Source organism: Hydra vulgaris, chromosome 09 (genome assembly GCF_038396675.1).
Source record: "Hydra vulgaris chromosome 09, alternate assembly HydraT2T_AEP".
Classification (NCBI taxonomy): domain Eukaryota; kingdom Metazoa; phylum Cnidaria; class Hydrozoa; order Anthoathecata; family Hydridae; genus Hydra; species Hydra vulgaris.
The window spans coordinates 14,935,001-14,958,863 of record NC_088928.1 but is presented as its reverse complement, the minus strand read 5'-3'; the positions used below and the strand labels follow the sequence as shown (position 1 = coordinate 14,958,863).

At 28.3% G+C, this 23,863-nt stretch overlaps 2 protein-coding genes across 2 annotated transcripts in view; both read left to right on the top strand.

Annotated features, from left to right (window-relative positions):
* Positions 1-817: 817 nt before the first annotated feature.
* Positions 818-3,087, top strand: LOC136085293 (uncharacterized). The gene is made up of 4 exons (XM_065806585.1): positions 818-1,165; positions 1,324-1,648; positions 1,687-2,022; positions 2,072-3,087. Exons 1-4 carry the CDS (start codon positions 818-820, stop codon positions 3,085-3,087), a joined length of 2,025 nt encoding a protein of 674 aa, XP_065662657.1.
* A 2,919-nt stretch (positions 3,088-6,006) lies between these two features.
* Positions 6,007-23,863, top strand: part of LOC105847701 (uncharacterized) — a 35,692-nt gene continuing 17,835 nt past the window's right edge. The window contains exons 1-5 of the mRNA XM_065804811.1: positions 6,007-6,179; positions 10,845-10,905; positions 16,060-16,120; positions 18,748-18,825; positions 22,927-23,016. Coding sequence (XP_065660883.1) covers positions 6,068-6,179; positions 10,845-10,905; positions 16,060-16,120; positions 18,748-18,825; positions 22,927-23,016 — 402 coding nt within the window. The 5' untranslated portion in view covers positions 6,007-6,067. The remainder of the gene's footprint in view (positions 6,180-10,844; positions 10,906-16,059; positions 16,121-18,747; positions 18,826-22,926; positions 23,017-23,863) is intronic.

Sequence of the window (23,863 nt, the reverse complement as noted above, 5' to 3'; positions counted from 1 at the left end):
ATCATTTAGCGTGTTATGGATTGGTAACAAAAGAGCCGGTGCAATGTGATACTGTACGAGTGTTGGGTTTGCAACTGTTTAGAAATGAAAAAAATAGATTTGTTGGAAACGTGGAAACATCATTCCAAAGTCACAAGATATCAAAACTGAAAAAGTAACACGACGGAAACTTTTTTCAACATGTGGACACTTAACGGGTGATGCGGAAGTTATCGGACAAATCCTAATTTCATTATTTGAGCATAAAAATTAGTTTTTGTGGTTTTATGCGTAGGCATAAACGTTCAATAAAATATAAACTTTATTGTTTGAAACACAATTATTTAAAATGAGGATAAATGCAGCTGAACGAGAATCTTTTCGAAAGCGACTAAAAATGTTTTTTGTAAATAAACCTAATATAAAAAAAAAAAAATCGTAAATCATTTTGAAAAGGAAGGATTTGCTCGAAGTACAATATATGATAACCTAAAAAGACTTGAAACTGTTCAAACGTTTTCTGATATAAAGCACCCTGGTCGTCCGACATCCTGGAATAGAAAAAAGAAAGCCGAATTAACGAGACTTGTCATCAATCGAAAAGAGGTCAGTCAGAGAAAAAAAGGTGTTAAATTCGGTGTAAATCAATCGACAATTGGTCGTCAATTAAAAAAAAATGAACATTAAATATAGAAAACGTGAAAAGACTCTAAAATACACTATAGAACAACAAATAAAGGCAAAGAACAGAAGCAGGAAACTAGTTAACCAACTCTATAACACAAAATCGCTTCTTGTCATCGATGACGAAAAATACTTTTGTTTTGCAGGGGACAACATGCCCGGAAATTCTGGATACTACACAAACAACAAAAAGGCATGCCCAGAAAGTGTTCGTTTTATAGGAAAAGAGAAATTTCCAAAAAAATTATTAATGTGGATAGCCATATCTGACCGTGGTATGTCCGAGCCATTGTTTCGCACTTCCAAGGCTGTAGCGATCAATTCATCAATCTATATTAATGAATGTTTAGAAAAACGACTTCTTTTATTTATTCACAAGTATCATGGAGACTTTAACTATTTATTTTGGCCAGATTTAGCAAGTTCTCATTATTCTAAAGATTCTCTAAATTGGATGGACCAATATGAATATTACGTTGATAAAGAATCCAATCCCCCAAATGTACCTCAAGCACGACCAATTGAAATTTCAGAGCAAAATTGAGATCAATTGCAGATGGTGGTGTTTTTACATATAAAAAATAATATATTTTTATTAAAAGATAAATGATTTTTTTTAAAAAAATATAATAGTAGTTTGTTTTTTAATTTATAAATAAGTTATTGACATTTTTATTTTGTCCGATAACTTCCGCATCACCCGTTATTAGGTCACATCCTGTTGGAGGGTGGTTTAGAATTGCCTGTAGTTTTATAAAACGTCATAGTCAAGGAAATACTTGGGATGATCTAATTGGAGATCAAGCTCAGTCATGGTTAATTGAAATATTGCGTCGATTAGAAGTTTGTGATTCTGTGAGAGGGAAATGGAATGCTAAAGGGATTCAAAATGGAGCAACATTGTGGTGTGATGCTAGCAGCATGGTAATAGGGGTTGCTATAGAATACTATGGCTTAATAATTGAGGATGCAGCCTGGCTTCGAAGTATAAATGATGTATGCATATTAATATTGCTGAATTAGATGCTGTGGTGCGTGGGATAAACCTAGCTGCTAAGTGGGATATAAAGAACTTGTCAGTGTTCACTGATTCAGTAACAGTTCATGGATGGCTAAAAAGTATGCTGATTGAAAGTCATAGGATTCGATCAAATGCATTATCAGAAATGCTTATTAAAAGAGGACTTTCTCTACTGCAAGACCTAATAAAAGAATATGATATAAACATCACGTTAAAATGGGTTCCGTCCTCCAAAAACAAAGCTGACGTGTTGACAAGAGTTCCAAAGACTTGGTTAAATAAGCTTTCACGAAGAAATACTAAAGCGCTATGTGGAGTAAGTATTGCTGAAGAAATTCGTAATTGTCACTCAAAGCATCATTTTGGCGTTAATCGGAATGTTTACAGTGCAACGAAGACTTCCGCACGTATTAAGAAAAGATGTTAAAGAATGTGTTCGCAAATGTTGTCAATGTAATTCAATTGATCCAGCGCCAATAAAATGGGAAAATGGAGTGCTAGATGTACCAGACACATGGTATCGAATTGCTTGTGATGTGACTCACTATAAATGGTCACCATATTTAACAATGATTGACTGTGGACCAAGTCGGTTTGCAATTTGGAAAAAGTTGCCTCGCGAAGATACCAAAAATGTAGTAAGTCAATTGGAATCCGTATTTAGGGAGCATAGCCCACCGCAAGAACTGTTAATGGATAATGGAGCGGTGTTTAAATCTAGTGAATTTTCAAATATATGTGAAAAATGGTTTGTAAAAAAGAAGTATAGATGTGTATATAGACCATCAGGAAATCGGATTGTGGAGCATAACCACCGCACAGTAAAACGAACAGCTGCGAGGGCACAAATATGTCCGTTAGTAGCGGTATTTTGGTACAATGCAACACCAACGGCGGGAACAAACGAGGAATCTGCACCTGCTTCTCAAAAAAATAAGTACGTTTGGCGTCTACGAATTCAAGAGGAGAAAAACACTGAAACTCAGGAAAGATCACGACAAGTTATGAAAACTTATAGAATTGGAGAAAAAGTTTATGTTCGCCCCGCTGGTGCAAAGTGCACTTCAGTTTGTAAAATTGGTACTGTAACTGACATACTCACAAACACAAATATTGAAATTGATGGTGTACCAAGACATGTGCGAGACGTGAGAATAGCTCCTGCCTCAAATTCTTCAAACGCTTCAAGTAAAATTGTTATCAGTGAAGAGGTTGACAGTGACGAAAGTGATTTAGAAGATTTAGACATTTTTGCTGCACGAGAGGAAGGAACTGAAGAAACAGTTGTTGACGCTGAGGAGGAAGCTGACGGCAGAGAAATCGTTGATAATTTATTACCAGCGATCAGACGATCAACCAGAGAAAGGAAAAAGCCGACATATTTAAATGACTATGATACTTAAGAACTTCAGTTCTTGGGGTGATGTGATAATAGCTGATCGTTATAAAACTTAATTGTTACGTCTATAAAATTCTTGTCATAATATTATTAAAGTTAATTGATGTAATTTATTATTCAAATCATAAGCTATTTTTGTATATAATTACGCCCTCGAGAAGTTTTGTTTCTGTATAAAAGTTGTAAATAGAATTTAATAAGAAGAGTCAAAAAATAAAAGTAAAACAAAGTTGTCGTAATAACAGAAAATATTAGAAAGATTTGAATCACACATTTGAGTACTGCAGGTAATCTTGAAAGATGAAGAAAGCTCTTTGGTCCTTCTTGGCACTCATGGACTGACTGGAAACCATTATAAGAGGGATCCTTAAGAAAAAAGCTAGTAATAACAACAAAGATTAAAATACCAGAGGTTGTTAGAAAAAAAAAAGATACAAGAAACAATTAACTACTAAAAGACTAAACTTAGTGTTCAGAGAGTAGGGATTTTTTTTTGTCTGTGTTATGGTTATAAATCCCACATACTCTAAAGTCTGTCTATGTTTTGCTTCTTCTGCTGCTTTTTTAGTAGCTTTAGAACGGTTTTGAGCGCCGGAAGATTTCTTTCCATTTTTTTGAAACACCTAAAATGTTTTGTAGCTTATAATTAGTTATAAACAAAGGTTTTAATATAATATTTCTGCATTTATACACATTGGAAGTTTTACTCAAAAAAATACAAATTTTTTTATAGAACAACTGGATAAAAGAACATAAATTAGTTGTATTTTGCTTACGGTTCTAGTGTTGGAGTGTTTGCAATAGCCACTGCTTCTTGTGTATTTCTTTTGATTCATTTAAAAACTATTCTATTGCCTTATTTTTTATTGTTGGAGATACTGTTTAAAATATTTTTATTTCTGGTAAAATTGCTTTATTCAATACATTAAAATACATCAGTTACATCAATTCCCAAGGGACACTCCGTTGCAAACAAAATATTAGCTTGTATTTTTTTCCTAACTTGGCAACCTCAAAAATAACAATTTAAAACAAAAGTTTGAATATACATATACATTTTTTTATAAATGCCTCGTAAGTCCTAAATGTTTTTAACCTTTAATTATCAACTATAAAACAAAAAAAAACTCATTATTTATCAAACTACTTACCTTTAATTACTTACAAATAAATACCAAGTATTTATTTAATCAACATCAACGTTTATCCTAACCGTAAACCAGAAGCCTCACTTCAGCAAGTTTCATCAACGCATTGAATTGAAATTTTGACATTTCCACCAACGATTTGAGCAAAAAACTGTTTTTTTCCTATTGGGTTTAAAGTAAGCATTCCATCTACTCTAAACCCGATGAAAAAACTCAAATAATTTGATCAATTTTTACTTGGTAACTGGCCAGGTTCTGGTACAAGGAGGCTAATTTTCCTTAAAAATGCGAAGATATGATTTTCACTTTCGCTTCAACCAAGGAGGTATAATAGAATGTTATACTTAAGTCTATTATACCTCCTTGCTTCAACAGACAAATATTACTTTAAAAAGTAGCGTTTTTTATCGTGAAATAGTCAACGTAAATCTCGTTCGTTTCAATTTCTTCAACAACCGCGTTGCTCACCCATGGAACGCACTACCTAGCAAAGTTGTCAGTGCTATCAGTGTCAACTGCTTCACAGCAAAATTTGATCGGCTATAATAATTACCACAGTGCATCATCGAGCACGAACTAGTATATCTAACTGTTCGTGGGTTTACGGGATACGCCCGGTTCTACTACAACTAAATCCTATTTTTTCGTAAAAAATAGTTTATAACTAATTATAACAATAAAATTTGTTATAACAAATAAATGTTAAGCATTTACATTCCGAATGCATAAAGTTTCAACCTCAAATACAAAAACTGAACAGATTTCACATTGTCAATAGTTAAAATGTTTTCTATTTATTGTAAGAAAAAAAAAAGAAAGAAAAAAATAAATGAAAGAAAAAAACAAAAAACAACGAGTCCTCAGACACCCTTATAGCATATAGCCCCCCCCCCCCCCTCACTTTGTGAAGGTATTTAAAAAAACTGTCAAAAGAGTTATTGCGAGTATCCATATCTGATATTTAGGGCCAGTGCTAAGAATGTCTCTAGGCAGCTAAGTTGAAGAGACAACGTTTAAGGGCGGCATTGTCGACCCCTATCCCACATAGGCAACCAAAAGGTGTTAAACAAAATTAAACATAATATGCTTTTTAATTTTTATGCTAAAATATGCTTTATGTTGTTTAGGAAATATTTTCCTTTTTTTATGTGTTTTTCCAAACATTCACATTAGCCGTTAGCAGACTGCGGTTTAGTTTATAAACTAATTGATAATATCTGTATAAAAACAGTAATATATAAATTATGGTTTTAATTCTTTTATGAATTAAACCAATTTTCATAAAACTGAAAATCTCACAAAAACATTTGCAGTTATTGCTAACTAGTAAAAAATTATATAAAAATGGTATATATCAAATAAAATCAAGGTAAATTATATTAACATTGTGCAAATTTGTAACATATTTTTATATTTATAGTTTTTTGTAATGTATTTTTATAGTTGTTATGTTGATATATTCTTATATATTGTATAAGAATATATCAATATAACAACTATAAAAATACATTACAAAAAACTATAGTAACAAATATGTTATAAATATGTACAATGTTAATATAATTTAATTTGGTTTATATATGTTGTAATAATAATAATAATTATTATTATTATTGTTATTATTATTATTATTATTATTATTATTATATATATATATATATATAAAAGTTATATTGTATATATTATAATTATTATATATGTTATAATAACATTATATAATATTGTTATTTTTATTTAATGTTATTTTTATTTAATGCTTTATTATTGTTCTGTTTACATAGTTTTAGTTTAGGCAATTTCTAATTAAGAATTACCACACTTTAATTCCGAGAAAATATGAGTAAGTTTATTAAGATAATTATTGTTGGCGATCCTGGTGTTGGTAAATCATGCTTAGCTGCAAACATAGTAGATCGGCAAATATCTAGTATTTATATACCAACCAAAGGTAGGTAACATGTTCCAAATTGAAAGATCCATTTTTATAGCTTTTAAAATCTTGTATTCTAGTACTGCATAGTTTTCTAAATAACTTTAAATTATGATTTATTTTTAGTGATCCAAAACCAAATCATTGTTTAACAAACAGTAAATGTGAAGTTTGTTTACTTTAAAGTTGCTTGGCTGACTTAAGTTCTATTGCCCAGAGTTATCAGATTTGAAGATTAGCCAATGTCTGTCTAGTTAGGCAGACATTGGTATTATAGAAAGATATTATTAATACTATTTTTGATGCATACAACTAGAGTATGTGTAGGAAATATTTATAGAGGGGTTGAAACCAGTTTGTCATATTAACATTTTACATGCTTCATAAAAATAAGAATAATAAATTTTATTGCTTTACAACAAATACCTTTAATTTTTTTAAAAATTTAAGGTTTTTGTTGTTAACTCTAACATCATCTTACCAAATTATCTGCTTTACTGAAAACGGGTACGTTTATGGTTTTGTAACTCATCTCCATAAATATATAATTAATCTTTAACTCATAAAGTAATAGTATAAACTGTTTTTATTGTTTTCATAAATTTTCAATAAAAATTATTTCAATATTTTTCAAAATTAAAACTAAATACTATAAGCTTTAGTCAATCATATAAATAAATAAATAAATATGTATATATATATGTATATATATATATATATATATATATATATATATATATATATATATATATATATATATATATATATATATATATATATATATATATATACCTGTGGTAAAGGTCTTAAACACCCTGCTTGTGGTAAAAAAAAAAACAGCTCTTAACTACTCTTTGAGATAAAACGAGACAAAATGAAGTAGTTTATTTCAAAACCATTAAATTTTATAGAGGAAACTGATTAATTTTATCATTTTTTAAAAAACCACAAAAATGCAAATTAATAGGCTATAAAATCAGTCAGAATGTTTTTATTTTAGACAAAAATAAAAACATTCAAAATGTTTTTTTTTTTAAATAAAATCAAAAAACATTCTGAATGGTTTTACTTTTTTCTGTTTACAGACATTGACTGACAAATAGATAGAGCATGCGAGAAGTGCTGCAAAATTGACTGTCAAATAGAAAGACATGTGTCGAGTGTTACTGCATTGACTGACAAATAGGTAAACGAGTGCTAATACATCCATTACTGTTTATATAATTAAGATTTTTATTAAAATTTATTTTCAAAGTGACAAGGTGTTAGTTCACCCGTAAGTTACTTTATATATGTCTATGTTCTGTCTTGACATCTGGTGTGGTGTTTATTCACCCATAACTTATTTTATGTATATTAGTGTTCTATTTAAGTGTTTGAATGTTCTGTTTAAATGTTTGAATCTGTTTTGATGCAGTGTGAGATCATTAACTAACTAGTTACTCCAACTAGTTACTCCAACTATTACTCTTAAACTATTACGTATTAAACTATTTTAATAAGTAATAGTTCAACTGTAAAGTCTACGCTTACCTTAATCTCTAATATTTTTTTAAATGTAATGTGTTTCCTAATGCATTTCCAAAATAACATGCCTAATGTCTTAAGGTACTGATCGCAGGAAGTAGCTCCTTTTAATTACTCCTGTTCATGTCAGGCTCAGGATCATCACAATCACCCTGCTACTGGTATCATGTAACCTAGTACTACCTTTCCCATACTCTGCTGCCTTGTAGATGTAAACCAGTGTAGAGTCAAGAAGATTCAGCATTCATCATCCTGCCTAGATAATGAATGCTGAATCTTCTTGACTCATATAGATTTTTGCTTGTGCCACCTTGATAGTGGCTATGCAACTCTTCTTGTTATTTCCTAGTGAGGGTACAACTCGAAAACTCATTTTAATGGTTTTGAGGCCGGCTTGTAATAAGGTTTCCTGAACTCTGTGGTAGCTTTCAGAAAGGCTGATTCCATCAACAGCTGCAAAATATCAGAGTATTAACAATGCCATATTGCATATGGATGGTCTCCCTGGTAATGCTTTTGGTGTGCATTGTCGAGGCCACATAAGAAGCCATATTTTATGACTTAATTTACATAGGGTTAATTAACAGGACTGAGACAATTTTATAGCTCATTGCTTAGAAGGCCATGCTCCATCTATGAATGAGTCAAGTTTTCCTTAAATTTAAATCCTGTTAAAAATAACCTAAAATATTAAAAATAAAAAACCATCCCCACCACATAACTATTTTAATAAATCTTTTACAAGTATTCGTGGTCTGCGAACAAGCTTATCATCAGTTGAATCTTATCTCTTGCAAAATTCACCAGACTTGCTTGTTCTTAATGAGACTAATTTAAATTTTTAAAATTTCTTCTTCAGATCCCAGTGTTGATGGCTACTATCCTTTGATTTACAATGACTCCAATAGTCACATGCTTGGCTTGGTGGTATAGATACACATCAATTCACCTATTTGTTGTGAAATCAAGATAGAATCTTTTGACCATTCTTTAATGTGCTTCTGCTAAGCAGCTCTTCATTTCATCACTTTTCATTTTGTTCTTTATCATTCTCCTTCTACCCAAGACTGTACTCTTTTAGATGTAAGTTCTGATCAAATTGACCATGCCCCTTTTTTTTACTCCTCTGCCAATTTTGTTGTTATTGGTGACTAATGCTCATTGTACTGAATAGCTTGGCTCTAATGCCACTGACTATGCTGGCACTCAAACCTATAACTTCTGCATTTCCCAATATCTTAATCAGATAGTTAACTCTGTGACTAGTTTTCCTGACAACCCTAATCATTTACCTCCATTCCTTGATATATATCTTGTTTCTGATCCTAGCTTGTGTTCAATTTCTCCTTTTTCTCCTTAGATTCATCTCATACTCGACAACATTCCTGTCATAGTCTTACAAAATCGTTCTCCAGAAATCTCTTTAATTCTCTCCAAACTGTTTAATAAGTACTTGACTGAGTCTTGTTTTCCTGCCTGCTGGAAAATGGCATCTGCTGTTCCAGTTATTAGCAATGTCCTTGAGTCTTTGGTCAACAAATCTCTCCCATCCCATCTTGAGTCAAATAACTTACTGTCAGACAATCAATACAGTTTTTGATCCCTAACTCTACACAGGCTTGCTAACTGCTGTGACTGAAAGATTTTACTGTGCATTAGATGGAGGCGGAGAGGCTAGGGCTATCTAAAGTATTCGACAAAGTTTTGCATGCTGGTCTTCATATGGTGTATTTGGGAAAGTTTATAAAATTATTTTTTTTATAACTGCTTTGTAAAAGTCATTCTTAAACGCCAACACTCTTTTTCATTCCAAATAACTTATGGGGTACCTCAAAGTTCTATCCTTGGTCCTATTTTGTTTTTTATCTTCATTAATGATCTTCTTGACAACCTTGCATCTAAAGTAGCACTTTTTGCGAATGACTCAACATTATACTATTGTCTTAAAAGGTTTCTCTTTTCGATTGCTTAGAACAGGCAGCCGATTTTGAATCTGATCTTACTTCTGTAACAGATTGGGGTCTACAGTGGCTTGTAAATTTTAACTCCAACATAACTCAGGTATTTACTGCAAACAGCTATTGCAATATTGTCAATATTTTAATGAATGGCAACCCTCTTATTCAGTCCTCTTCTTTACACCTTCTTGGATGATTGCTTGCTACTGATCTTTCCTTGAAACCATATATAAAATTGATTGCTAAATTAGCATTCTCTAAGGTTGCCTCACTTTATCATGCTCACCATTTTCTTACTCCTGATTCCATTCACTATATCTACAAATCTCTTCTTCATCCCTGTATGAAATACTGTTGTCATATTTGGGCTGATTCCATTAATGATGCCCTTTCTCTTCTAGAAAAGGTCCAAAAATGCATTGTAAACATAGTTGGACCCGCTTTATCTGCCAAACTTGAGCCTCTTTCTCATTCTCGTAAAGTTGCTACCTTTTCTCTCTTCTCTACAAATACATAAATCATGACTGCTGCTCAAATGAGCTTTTTTTTTTCTAGTTCTATTAACTAAAACTCATTCTCACTTGATTTGTCATTCAGCTAAGTCTCATTTTTTTACTGTATATGTCCCTGCATGCTCTAAAAATGTTTGTTTGTCTAGTTTTTTTCACCGCACTTTAAGCCTTTGGAGCTCTCTTCCATCTTTATGTTTTCCTGACTCATACAACCTTCAACTTTTCAAGTCTTTTGTCAACTGTTTCTTTGTTCTATACTCTCCCAACTTGAGAGTGATTGTTTGTGGCCTTGTTAGAAGTGAATCAGGAAAAAAAAAAAATTTTGTTTGTTTAAAATCGTTTTTTTAAGTTATGTTAAAATTTTTTACCTTAACTTTAATATCATTTAGTGCTTTAAACTTTTTATCCTGTGTATTATCCAATAAATTCATAAATTATTTTTAAATGCAGAGTGTATAATTCATTTGACTGTATTATTTTTAAGATATTGATTTGAAAGCAATAGATTAGACTTAAATAAAAAATGTAAATAGTTATAGTTAACTAATTGTTTTACGATTAAAAAAATTTAGAAAAGAAAAAATTTAAATTAATTAACATGATAATCAACATTTTTTAAATACATTTTCCTATTTTCTTTTCAATAAATAATGATATTTAAATACAATTTTTTTGTTTCATTTTAGAGCCAATTAAATCAAGCACAGAGCTAAACAAATATAATCAAGTTCTAAATATAGAAATATGGTAATAAAGTATGCTTTTTTGATTTCTTTTCACTTACTATGGTTAGTTGTGGGGTCTTTTTCAGAGGAATTTTTCAATAAAGTTATTTAAAAAGAAAACTTAAAAAAATGTAAATTGAATAATTCAGGAAAATGTGAAGATGGGAAAGAATTCTGAAGTATTAGAATTTAAAAATTAAAAGTTTATATAGCAAAAAGTTGCATTTTTGTAAAAACATTACATTTTAGTTGGTGGATTACAAAATGATAGCTCATTTGACCATAGTAATAGTTGCATAAAAGTGAAAAAGATGAAAAGTTTAATTTGAGAAAAGGTAAATTAAAAGAAAAGTGCTGCCCTGCATGGTTATAAAAATATCATTAACACTGTAATGATTATTATCAGTAAACTAATGATTTCAGATTATTATCAGTAAATCTGATGATTTCAGATTATTATCAGTAAGCTTATGATTACAGATTATTATCAGTAAAATAATGATTTCAGATTATTACCAATAAACTAATGATTTCAAATTATTATCAGTAAACTAATGTTTTCAGATTATTACCAGTAAACTAATGATTTCATATTATTATTAGTAAACTAATGATTACATATTATTACCAATAAACTAATGATTTCAGGTTATTATCAGTAAACTAATGGTTTTTGTATGGGGTTAAACTTCACTTACCACTGTGAATCTTAAGCTTTGCAGAAGTGAGTTCTTTTTTACAATATTTCTTTTTAAAGTATTCTTTTTTTAAATATCCTTTTTTCAAGATGTATTTTATTTGCTGGTGACACGGCCATATACTCCAGTATATGGTTGTGTCACCTGCAAATAAAGTTTGCTCATAAGAAGTTTATAGGTGTCAGAGTAATCTTCACCTCAGATTTCCTAAACTTCGAGCCACAGATGTTGTTTCCCATCTGTCAGGAAAACAAAATTCAGTTGAGCATTTGTTAAATAGTTTAGAGAGTATTAAACAAAGTTCTAGAGTACACTTGTAAGACTAAAACTACTTGTTAAGGTTGTTGTAAGAATGTTCTCAAGAACACAAGCTGAAGAAGAGTTAATGTGAGAAATGATAAGGTTAAATTTATAAAAATTAACATCAAATGGAGAGTCTTGAGAAGATGGAGAAAAATAAAGAACAAAACACAAAGTGATTTAGTAATGAGGTACTAAATGAAAATAATAGTCAGCGGATTCAAACCTCATTTCCAATTGCAATAAAGAAAAGTATTTTGCATTAAGGATACCATTACAATACAGTACTGTAATTATTATAATTCAATAATCTTTCAAAACTTTCCCAGCTGTCTGGACCACAGCCTATAAAAGAGTAAAAGTGAAAAATAACTTGATGTGAGTGTTTTAGATGCACCACTTGGGATTAGGAAAAATGAGGTCAGCAATAATTTGCCGATCTTTTAGAGGTCGGCAGCAGGTTGACTAAAAAAATTTAACACAAAGGTCTTACCATGAAACATAGAAACAAGTTCGGCAATTTTTTGCTGACCTCAACCACTTTTAGGTCAGCATTGCCGAATGCTGACCATAATTCCGAGGGTTGCGGATGTATATCAATGGTTTAATCTTGTTCTCTGGGTTGTCAGGAAGTGGTTTTTTATATAAAAATATAAAGCAGCAGTGGCACATTGGTTGTATATACAACATTAGTAATAAAGACAGTGTGAACTTTCTGGTTAAACATTTTTCGTCATTTTTGCTTGTGCCTCCTTGATCATGACAATGCTACTCTTCTTCTTATCTTCAAATGAGGGTACAGCTAAGTAAGGTTTTTCGAACTCTTTTTGTAGAAGATGCTGATTCCGTCAACAGCTGTAAAATATCAGAGTATTAACGGTGCCGTCTTGGGCATGAATGCTGTCCCTGTTAGTGCATTGTGTGTGTTTTGTTAGGGCCACATAAAGAACCGTAAGTTAGGACTATGGGTTAATTAGAAGGACTTAAGATGCTGTGCTCTATCTATGAATGAGTCAAGTTTCTTTAACTTGGACCATGCCCAAATAAACTAAAAATATTAAACATAAAAAACCATTACCATCACGTAACTGTTTTTATATAACTTTCACAAACATTTGTAGTCTCTGAAGTAACTTTCTATCAGTTGAATCTTACCTTTCTAGTTGAATCCTTCAAAATTCACCAGACTTTCTTTTTGTGAGACTAATTTAAGTTCAGCTTTTCTTTTAGATCTCAATATTGATGGCTTCTTTCCTATATTTTGCAAGGACTCCAATAGTCACATGCTTGGCTTGGGTGTTTACTTATGCATGAATTCACTTATTTGTTGAGAAACCAGGTTTGAATTATCTTACCATTCTCTTTATGTGCTTCCGCTTAGCACCTCTTCACTCTGTCACCTTACTCTTTGTTTTTTATCATTCTTCTCAAGATACCTTAATAGTTTAAGGTCGGCAAAAAATTGCCAACCTAATTTTTTCTAATTCTGAGGGCTGCTGAATACATTTTATTCATAAGATTACAAACATTCGCAACTTAAAAAATAGTTAAGTCTTAGACTTTGTTTCTAATTTTACGTGAATCAAGAAATGACAGAGAATTTTTGTTATCTTTCTGGTGAAGAATTTTTTAACATTATCTGATTAAAGATGATTCATCAGCCAGTTAGATGGATATATTGAATCCTATGCAGATGCTAAATAGATTTTCATCAAATAACAAATTGTTTTTAATGTTTAAAGCTATAACAGTGATTCAGCTGTTTAAGGAAACTAGCATGAATTCTATGGTCATAAAAACACTTTTGTAAAACTTTTTTAGTAAAACAAATAACAAAAACCAGAAGTTTTTTTTTTTATCTAATCGATTAATTGCTTTGAGGTGTTTTTATGTGCTATTCCTTCTAGTGTCATTTGAACTTTTAAACTAAACTTAACTTGATTGAGTCTCAGTAAGAGTAACATTGAATGGATCATATTTATGACTTATCAACGTTTTGCTATGGCTGGTTGAATTAAAATAACAGATGATAATTCAAATATAAAGCAAAGACTTGCTGAAGCTATGGTAAAAACTTTAACCTTCAATTTTCATATATTCCATCAAAACTAATTAATAATTAATTTAATAGTTATTAACTTAATAATTTATAAAATAATTTATAAAACAATTATAATTTTATTCCAAAATCATTATGTGTTGTTTCAATATCTTAAAATAGTTATATTATTATAAAATCTGATTTTAGTTGTGTATATATATATATATATATATATATATATATATATATATATATATATATATATATACAGGGGCTATTCTAGGAAAAAAATTTGTGCAGTGGTACCCCCGCCCAGGAGAAATTTTGCTAAATATCTGTGTTTTTTTGCCCAAAAAAAAATTTTCCGTAAAAAAAGTTTAAAAAAAAGAAAATCCTCAATTTTTAATTTGGGCAGCTCCCATATACAGTCAATGCTGTCGAAAACGGTCTAGAATAGCCCCTGATATATATATATATATATATATATATATATATATATATATATATATATATATATATATATATATATATATATATATATAAATAAATATATATATATATATTTATATATGTATATATATATTTATGTGTGTGTGTGTATATATATGTGTGTGTGTATATATGTGTGTGTGTGTGTATGTATATATATATATATATATATATATATATATATATATATATATATATATATATATATATATATACACACATATGTTTACATGTGGGTATATGTGTGTGCGTTTGCGTGATTTTTTAAAGTTTCTGAGTTTAAGTGATTTGAAGTTTTTATAAAGAATTTAAGGTACTTTTAAAATTATTCTTTGGTTGGATTTTTGGTTTATAATTTTAAATGTTGCTTGTTTATTTTTTAATGAATAGAAAACTAAAATTGTCTAAATTTTAAAAATAGAAGTTTTAAATTTTATTTGAAAATTTGAAAAACAACAGAAAAATAGAGTAGAGTGGTGTAATCTAAGCTCCTTTTTTTCTATTTTTGTTATTGAGCAAAAAATGTGTATAGCAAAATCATGGTTAGACATCATTTTTTGTAAATTACATAAAACAAAGTTTATATATGATTCCTAAAGTTGTCTAAAGGTCATTGGTTTAAGTTTTGTTCAATAGACCCATGTTGTGGCTCTACTCACTTTTACTAAGTCACATCTTTTTTTTTAATGAAATATACCAACTCAAAGTAAAATATGACTGTAGTCATTGAGTATGTATTATATTTATATTATTTTATCAAAACTTTAATAGTATTCAATAAATGATTTAAATGCAAAAGAACATTACACAGTTAAAGCAGCAAATCAAAAATACAAAATGAATGTTTTTTTTTTTAATCTCTGTTTTTCGAAGAATGCAGAGCTTTCTAGGGTTTAATATCCACTGGTTATTTTATTACTTTTATAAATATACAAAATAAATCACATTATTGTTCTCCATATTGAGTATATAATAATCATCTAAATAAATCAATAACAACATGACTCCAGAAAAATGAATCCAGAAATATAATCAGACTTTTTATTTGTACTATTTTTCATTTTAAAAGTATTATTTGCTGTATAAGTATTAGATTCTTAATGACACAGTACATATTGATTATATTACACAGTACATATTGATTATATAGGCTTATATTATCCCGCCTGACAATTTCGTAAATTAAAAAAAAACTATGCTTTTTTCCATTTTAAAACTATTTGAATATAATTATCTAGTAACTTTTCTCCCATATAGAACATTTTATATAAGATGAAGCCAATTTTTAATATCATTTTTTTGAAGTTTAAGAAATCTCTGTTCAAATGTATGCGTCATTTTGAATCAAAAATATACTTTAATTTGCCTAGTAAGCTGATAATTAAAATTTGGAGAGCTGTTTTATCAACTATAATAATAGAAAAAAAATGGCTTCTACCTAAAGCCTTTCTTCTGAAAAACTGGTAAATGTTGATTAGACCCTAACTACCCCATATGCCAAGATTGCATCACCCTACCCTACTAAGAATAAATAATAATAATAATAATAATGACAAGAAGATAATAGTTTATAAGTTGTAACTAAATTTAACATCTTATCTTATTACTATTGTAATTTAAATTTTGTTTTGCATTTTGTTTATATTAGGGATATGCCTGGCGATGATCAGTATATTACTTTATCGTCATCACACTATAAGGGGGCTCATGTAAGAAAGTTTATGTATTGCATAAAATTTTTAAAAAGCTAAACTGTGTTTTGTTGAATATTCTTATATTCAATTTACTACTGATTATGTCATGGAAACCTAATTGTCATGGAAACCTGATCGATGGTCATATTATATATTATAACAGTCATTTGATGCTTTTTTTAACAGTTGAGTAATGCAAATAAGTTTTAGGTCATTTTTGCATTGAAGGTAATCCTGGGTAAATTACAGTGTCATAAAAAAATCAATTTTACTTTCTAGAAAAATTTTGTATTTGCAAGTTAATAATTGTTGTTGTTGATAATAAAGCACAAGATTGAATATGTTTACACCTTATTTTTCCATTTTGGTTTAACACATGTGATCCAATGAATATCTCTATGGTATTCATTTAAAAAAAGTTATTTTAACCATAATTTGGTGAAAGTATAAATGGTATAGCATGGATAAAATAAATCAATTTCTTTTCTTTGTTTTATGTGTTGTCCTGGAATGTTAAATGTTTTGTTACATAATGAAGTCAGACTTAATGCCCAAAAGCAATTAGGGGTCATCCACAATAAAATGAGGAGGGGGGGAGGCATAAGCAATTTGTGACAATTTGTTACAAGAAGGAGTGGGATATTCAGTTTTGTGATGCAACTTTTTTTTTCAAGTTTCAAATTTAGAAAAATTTTTCTCTTGATTGAAAGAGTGCCTAGCCTAAAACACTTGAATGCAGCTATTCCAATTTAACTTAAATTGGAATTGACTTCTTAAATTGACTTAATTTCTATTGAGATTGACTTTTTATAAATTGACTTATTTTCAATTTTAGTTGAATTTTAGTTTTGAAAATAAGTCAATAGTTTTTCACTATTGACTTATTTTCAATTTTAGTTGAATAATTTATTCATCTACGGCTTTTTGAGTCAGTGATGTAGCCAATATATCATCGATGAAAAAATAATAATATAATTATTAAATAATATATGATAATTATTAAACAACAATAATAGTTAATACGCATTAGCTTAAAATATTTTATTTTTAGTAGTTTTGTTACGACTCATATGGAAAACGTTACTAAAGTGTTACGATGTTGTGATGCCTGGGGTGAGGGGGTCTAAAATGGTCAAAAATTGTGTGATGTAATTTGTAGAGGACCCCTAAAGTGTGAAAATTTGGGGGGGGGGGGGAGGTATTCAAAAATGTAAAAAATTGCATGATGTAATTTATGGACGACCCCTTAATCAAGTTATTTATATATTTAGAACAATTTAATTTTAGCTGAGCTCAAACAAAACTTAATGAGCTTAAACAAGGAGTAACTTCATGAAATAAATAAAGAATTTTACGTATTATTATTTGGTATAACAAAAAAACGCATTTCTAATTTGGAGGCCTCTAGTGTTTAAAAACTAATCAGCCAACATCCTTTGAGAGCGAAAGAGCTTTTAGTGTGTGCAGATTGTTTGTAACCACTTTTAGAAGTAGCTTAAATGATTGCATAACTTATGCTTCTTAAAAAGATTTTATAGAAAATGTAATAAAAATTATAACTAATATAGGTTTTATTACAAAAAATTGCATATTATTTATTTCACATATTTAACTGTGTAAAATAAATAAGATGACAATTTATTAGTCTATTAAGTAAAAAATGGATTCAGATTTATATTCATTTAATTATTTTGCCAAATCCACTATGCCCTAGTTGGCATTGTACTTATTCACTTTAGTTCTTTTAATAAATCCTTTATTTTTCTTGTTCACTTTAGTTCTTTCCATACACTTTGACTCAAAAAAAGAATGATTTAAATAAATGAAAAGATAAAAAGAGCCAATCTAATCCAATGCTTTCACAAAAGGTCACTAGTGAAATATAATTGAAGATGATTTAAAATAGAGAATCCAGTACTAGTATATCTAGTTTTTGACTTTGAAGGAGTTTTATTTGTTTGCATAAAGTGCTTGAACACTTCTTATAGCTAATGGTATTCGCAAGTTGATAGATATTGTCACACTCAGTGATTAATGGCTGTAAAAATTACAGCCTTTAAACAATGAGTGAATAATATTGAGTCTAACACAATTTCTATCTATTGTATCATGTATCTAGTTAAAATATATATTACTATTTTTATTTTAAAAAATTTATGCAGAAGTTAACCGATTTTTTGTTATTGATAATTTTTAATATGTGGCATTCAAAATACCTTCATTTTAAAACTAAGTATTACAATATGTAATTAATAGTGGAAACCCAGAAACCCACAAAACATGATCATTGAAAAACAAGATTTAAAAAACGCGGTAATAAATGTTGTAATTAATATAAAATAACTTATTATTTAGTAATTTAATTGTTTTTTAGGCTTTATCCTTGGAGGGGGCTATTTTTATTGTTGTACTGGGCCCTAAAACTTTTTTTTATTAACCATGATATTCACTTCTAGCATTTTAAAAAATCATTTATTAGTGTATATATAAAATATATATTAGTTTCTGCAAAACAACTGGTATTTTTTATTCTTTAAGATATTAAAAGATTTTTTGGGGTATTTATTTAATTTTAATTTACAATCAGACCATTGTTTATTTAGGCTTATAAAGATAATTTTTGCGACTTAATTTAATTTTAGGGAGCAATCATTGTTTACAGCGTCACAAATAAAGAAAGTTTATGCAATGTAAACCATTGGATTGAAAATGTAAATGATGTAAGTACCCTCATTTTTGTAATTTTAAACCGGCCTAAAAACTTCTAATACAGGTATGTATGTACTTATAAGTTGTAAAAAAAAAAATAATAAAAAAAAAATAAAAAAAAACCACAAAACTATTCAACTCTTAATCTTGAAGACATATCTTCTGAGGCTATAAATCCCAAAACAAAAAAATTATCAAAGTACTATTAAAGTTTGAAAAATGTTTATTTTGTATAAAAGGTTTAATTATAGTTTAAAAAAATTTATGTACTGAATGAAAATAAAAATTTATGTACTGAATGATGCTTTTAAAAAAGTTTTGTTTAACGCCACTTAAAAGTGTGTGCAATTATAATTTTATTTAAAAACTTTGGCATATATATAATTCTGGCATATATAAAGTTCGCCGAATGGTCACACACAAGCAGTGAATGCCTGAGGGAAGAAATAAAGTACATTAGAATAAAGGAGAATTATTTTTTGAAGAAAGCATATTTTGACAGTTGTCAAGACAAAATTAAAGATTAATAGAGGAATATTTAGAAATGAATAAGACAGACAATGCACCTTAACAGTACAAACAATAATAATAAACAATAAATTGTTTTATAAACACTAATATGAATGAAATTACACAAAAAATATGTCACCAAACAAATAAAAATAAATAAATAAAATAAAACAAAAAATTGGTTACAAAAATAAAAAGTGCGCATACAACAATGAAAGGCGTCAGAATGGAAAAAAATATTAATGCTTATGTGTAAAGATAATTCGTGTAGTGATTAAGTAATAAACATCTCCTCAGAGTTGTGTCTGAATGTTGCTTTTAAAAAAGTTTACTGCCACTTAAAAGTGTGTGCAATAATAATTTTGAAACAGCTTAAACTCAACATAATAGGTTTTATATTTTGTATTAATTACAGGTTGCAGAAGAATCAATTTGTAATTGTAAAATTAATATGAAATACTTGACAATAAATTTTTTAATAAATTTCCTCAGTCTTCATGATACATTGACTTTTTTGATCAACTTTTTTTTTTAATAATTTACCATAACTAGAAATTTGCTTTATTAACTAACAACTCTTCCTTCCCTCCCTTTCAAAATTAACTTATAAATCTAATTGAATCCCTCCCTTTCAAAATTAACTTATAAATCTAATTGAATTGAAAGACTGCTAAAAATACTTAAGTCACAAAGTAAATGTTTTAAGAAAATCTACTTTGATCAGACATAAACTCTTTAAAATAAGCATTATAGAAGACTGACCAAAATCCATTTTCTCATTTTTTTTTTTTGAAAAAAAAAAAGGTAGTAAAATAATAGTTCAGCCATGCTCAAAAAAGATAATCTCTTTTTTCTCTCAAATATCAATACTTTCTTCTCATGTCTTCATGTTTTGACTAACTCATACAGTTTACAGTTTTTTCAAATCTTTCGTCTGCCATTTATTGTTCTTTTTTTTTTTTTAAGTTGTCTTTTTTTTGTTTTGTTGTTAATTTTTTTTAGTTATCTTTAATAGTAATAATTACTTTTATAGTTTTTTTATATAGTTACTTTTTAGTTATTTAAGATTATTTTTTAGCTATCTGGTAGTTCGCTTTAAGCTTTATAAAATTGTTTTTAAGTTGTCTTGTTGTAGACTTTGTAGTATTTTTAATGATCTTATAGTTATCTTGCAGTAATTATTTTTTTATCTTGTAGTTATTTTATAATTTTTTTGTAGGGGAAGGTTGTCTAACACGGGACAGTATTTAAGCTGGGACAAGTTGATAATTCACTTGCTTTTATTCCAATAATAAAATGAACACTTTTTATTGGTAATCACAAAACTTAAATTTTAAATCGATTTTAATTCTTGTTTTATACTTTATTATATTCACATTACAAACATATTTTTTTGTTATGTTATTTTAAGCATGTTTTTAAAATATTTAGAATAATATGGTGAATAATTATAATTTATAGTAATGTTGACGTATGCTTTTTATACGTAATCTTTATGCTTAACATTTTTCTTAGTAAATAATAAAAAACACTTTTAAAATGAAGTTTACAAGCTGGGCATGAGTTTTTATAATGGGGTGAAAATATTTTTAAAATGTTTGCTTTTAGATTAAGTATAATATTTACATAGGTGTATAATGTTAAATCCTGTTATTTTTTAGGTGTTTGATGTTAAGTCCTGTTAATTTTTAATTATAATAATATTACTATTATAGAATTCAGATATTTTAAATTTTGCAAGCTTTTATGTTGTTTGATAGCAAAATTTCTGTTTATCATGTTTATCGATATTAAACCAGTTAGTTATTTATATAATACAAAACATATTTTTCTTACAATATTGTAGATGTATAATAGATGCTAGATAATAGATCGATAAAACTTAGAAATTATGTTATAATAAGGACCAATGCATTTGTCCCACGTTAGAAACTAATTGTTTAAAATAGGTCACAAATCACAAATTTCTTTTAAACTTTTCTATACTTTCTGATATCACCAAATTTTTGTTTTTATTACTAGTAAATAAATGTCTTTAAATTTTTGTAAGATTTTGTTTTTAAAGTTAGAAAAAAAAAAAAATGTTTGCATGCAGCGTTTCTAAACTTACAGTTATTTTGTAGTTTTTCTTTGTAGTTCTTTTGCATTTATATAGTTTTTACTTATTTTGTAGTTTTCTTGCCACTATGTTTTTGTTGGCTTTTTGTCACTTTGTTCTCTATTAGTTATCTTATTTTCTCCTTAAGTTCTCCTTAAGTTTATCTTTGCAGTAAAATATACACTACCATCCATAATTATTCAAATGGTCATACTTTTTGAAATAAGATATCATAGTTTTACTTATTATTGGGAGAGCAACTGTAAGCCAAGTCAACCTGAATTATATGTTATTTTCCTTTTTATTAGGTTTACAAAAAAACTAATAAAAGTCCGATTAGATTTTATAATTTACTTGCCTTTTTATCTTAGTGACAATAACGGCCATACATATTCATGCCATTCTACTTAACAACTTATCCAATTTGTCGAAGTCAATTTTATGTGACTAACTAAAAAGTTTTGTCCACATCTTATGCATCATTTGGCATTAGTTTTTGACATTACTTTTAATTCCAGCTATAAAAATCCGATCGGAGAGAGATCTTGTGATTGGGGAGGTAAATCATTTTATTTAATATTTGATCATTCTCGAACTCAGTCAAATAACTTAAACAAGGTTTTTGAAAAATATGTTTTAGATTTAAGCTTCAAGCCATTTTCTTTTGAAGAAATGAACAGCTTCTCATTAACCCATTTTTCCAAAGATGTAGCATAATTTTTTAAGTGTACAAGTAAACTACTTTAGTCATTGCTTCCTCTTTTTTCACAAAGTCACCAACGCTAACCCTAACCCTGTGGTATTCTAACCAAAGCACCTAACACTACATCAACCATGTTTTACAGTCAATAATACACATTATTTTATCATAAATTAAACAATTTTTTTTTATCAATAACTGTAAACAAAATTGTTTACAGTTATTGATAGTCCATTTTTTATATCGTTTTGCTCACTTTAGCATTTTTATTATTCTTATGATTTTTATCAAAGCATTTTAACCAAAACACTTTTAAATTATCTGATATAATGCAAAAATAAACATTAAAAATAATTAAATGGCATTAACTTTTTTTAAATAAGTATTTTTAAAAAAGTTAATGCCATTCGAATAATTATAAACAATAGTGTACTTACCTTAAAATGTTTTAAAAACATTTTATTGTATTTCAGTAAAAAAAATTTATTTTCACTTTTTCTTTGAATGTTAAGCTTAAATAAGTAGCATGTCATGCTGGACAAAAAAATATATTTACTTTTTTCGGATTTACAGGCTTACATTACTTTTTCTTTTTTTTTTTTTGAAAGCTTATCTTGGTTTATAAAAGCTATGCTTTTCCTAAACTAATTAAATAAGTCATTCCTATATTATGTGCTTCATTTACTCTAACTTTCTTAAATTTTGATTTAAATTATTTTTATTTAATTTATATTATATTATTAAAATAATTTATACTTTTTCAATAATAAATTAGTCATCACTAATATTTTTTTATGATTTTAGGTTCTTTCAGAAGCACCTAATTTAACAAAATTTGTTGTTGGGTTGAAAGTGGATAAAGTTGCTGCTGTTAGCTCACAAGCAGGCGAAAGTGTGAGATGTTTTTTATTCATTACTTGTATTGAAAAAGCTTTTCTTATATTTACATTAACCTATTCAGTCCCTGTAACCCGCTATGCAAATCATGACATTTTTTAGTAGATGTGAACACGCTAAAAACAGCATTTGATCATATGACTGAGGCTAAAAAAAGTCAGACTTTGAAAAAAATTTAGCAGCCATTTTTCTAAAAAAAAGGTTTCATTTGTGAAATTCTGACAATTAGTTTGTAAAGCTTTAAGGCTAAGTTAAGGCAGTACCTAACATTTTATTGTAAAATGCCTAAATCGCATTGGTTTAAAATTGATGATGATGATGATGATGATGATGATGATGATGATGATGATGATGATGATGATGATGATGATGATGATGATGATGATGATGATGATGATGATGATGATGATGATGATGATGATGATGATGATGATGATGATGATGATGATGATGATGATGATGACGACAAGAGGAATGTGTAGAGTTTCTATAAAAACTGTATAGAAACATGACAAATTTGTATAGAAACTCGATGCAGTATAGAAATACTACATAAATGTATAGAAATTCGACACATTATTTATAGAAAAGCTACATCGCAAGGTAGAGTTTCTATAAAGTTTTTTTGTTAAATTGCCAAGGTTTTTTTGTTAAATTGCCGTTCGCCATTTATATTGATTTAGTTCAGCCATTGAAGTATTTTCTGTAGAGTAATATTAGATATCAGAAAATAAGAAAAGTGTTATGCATGGTGTTATAAATATATTTCTTTTTATTATTCAACATTTAAAAGTTGTATTAAAACTATTTATAGATATTATTACCAATAAATAGTTTGAATATA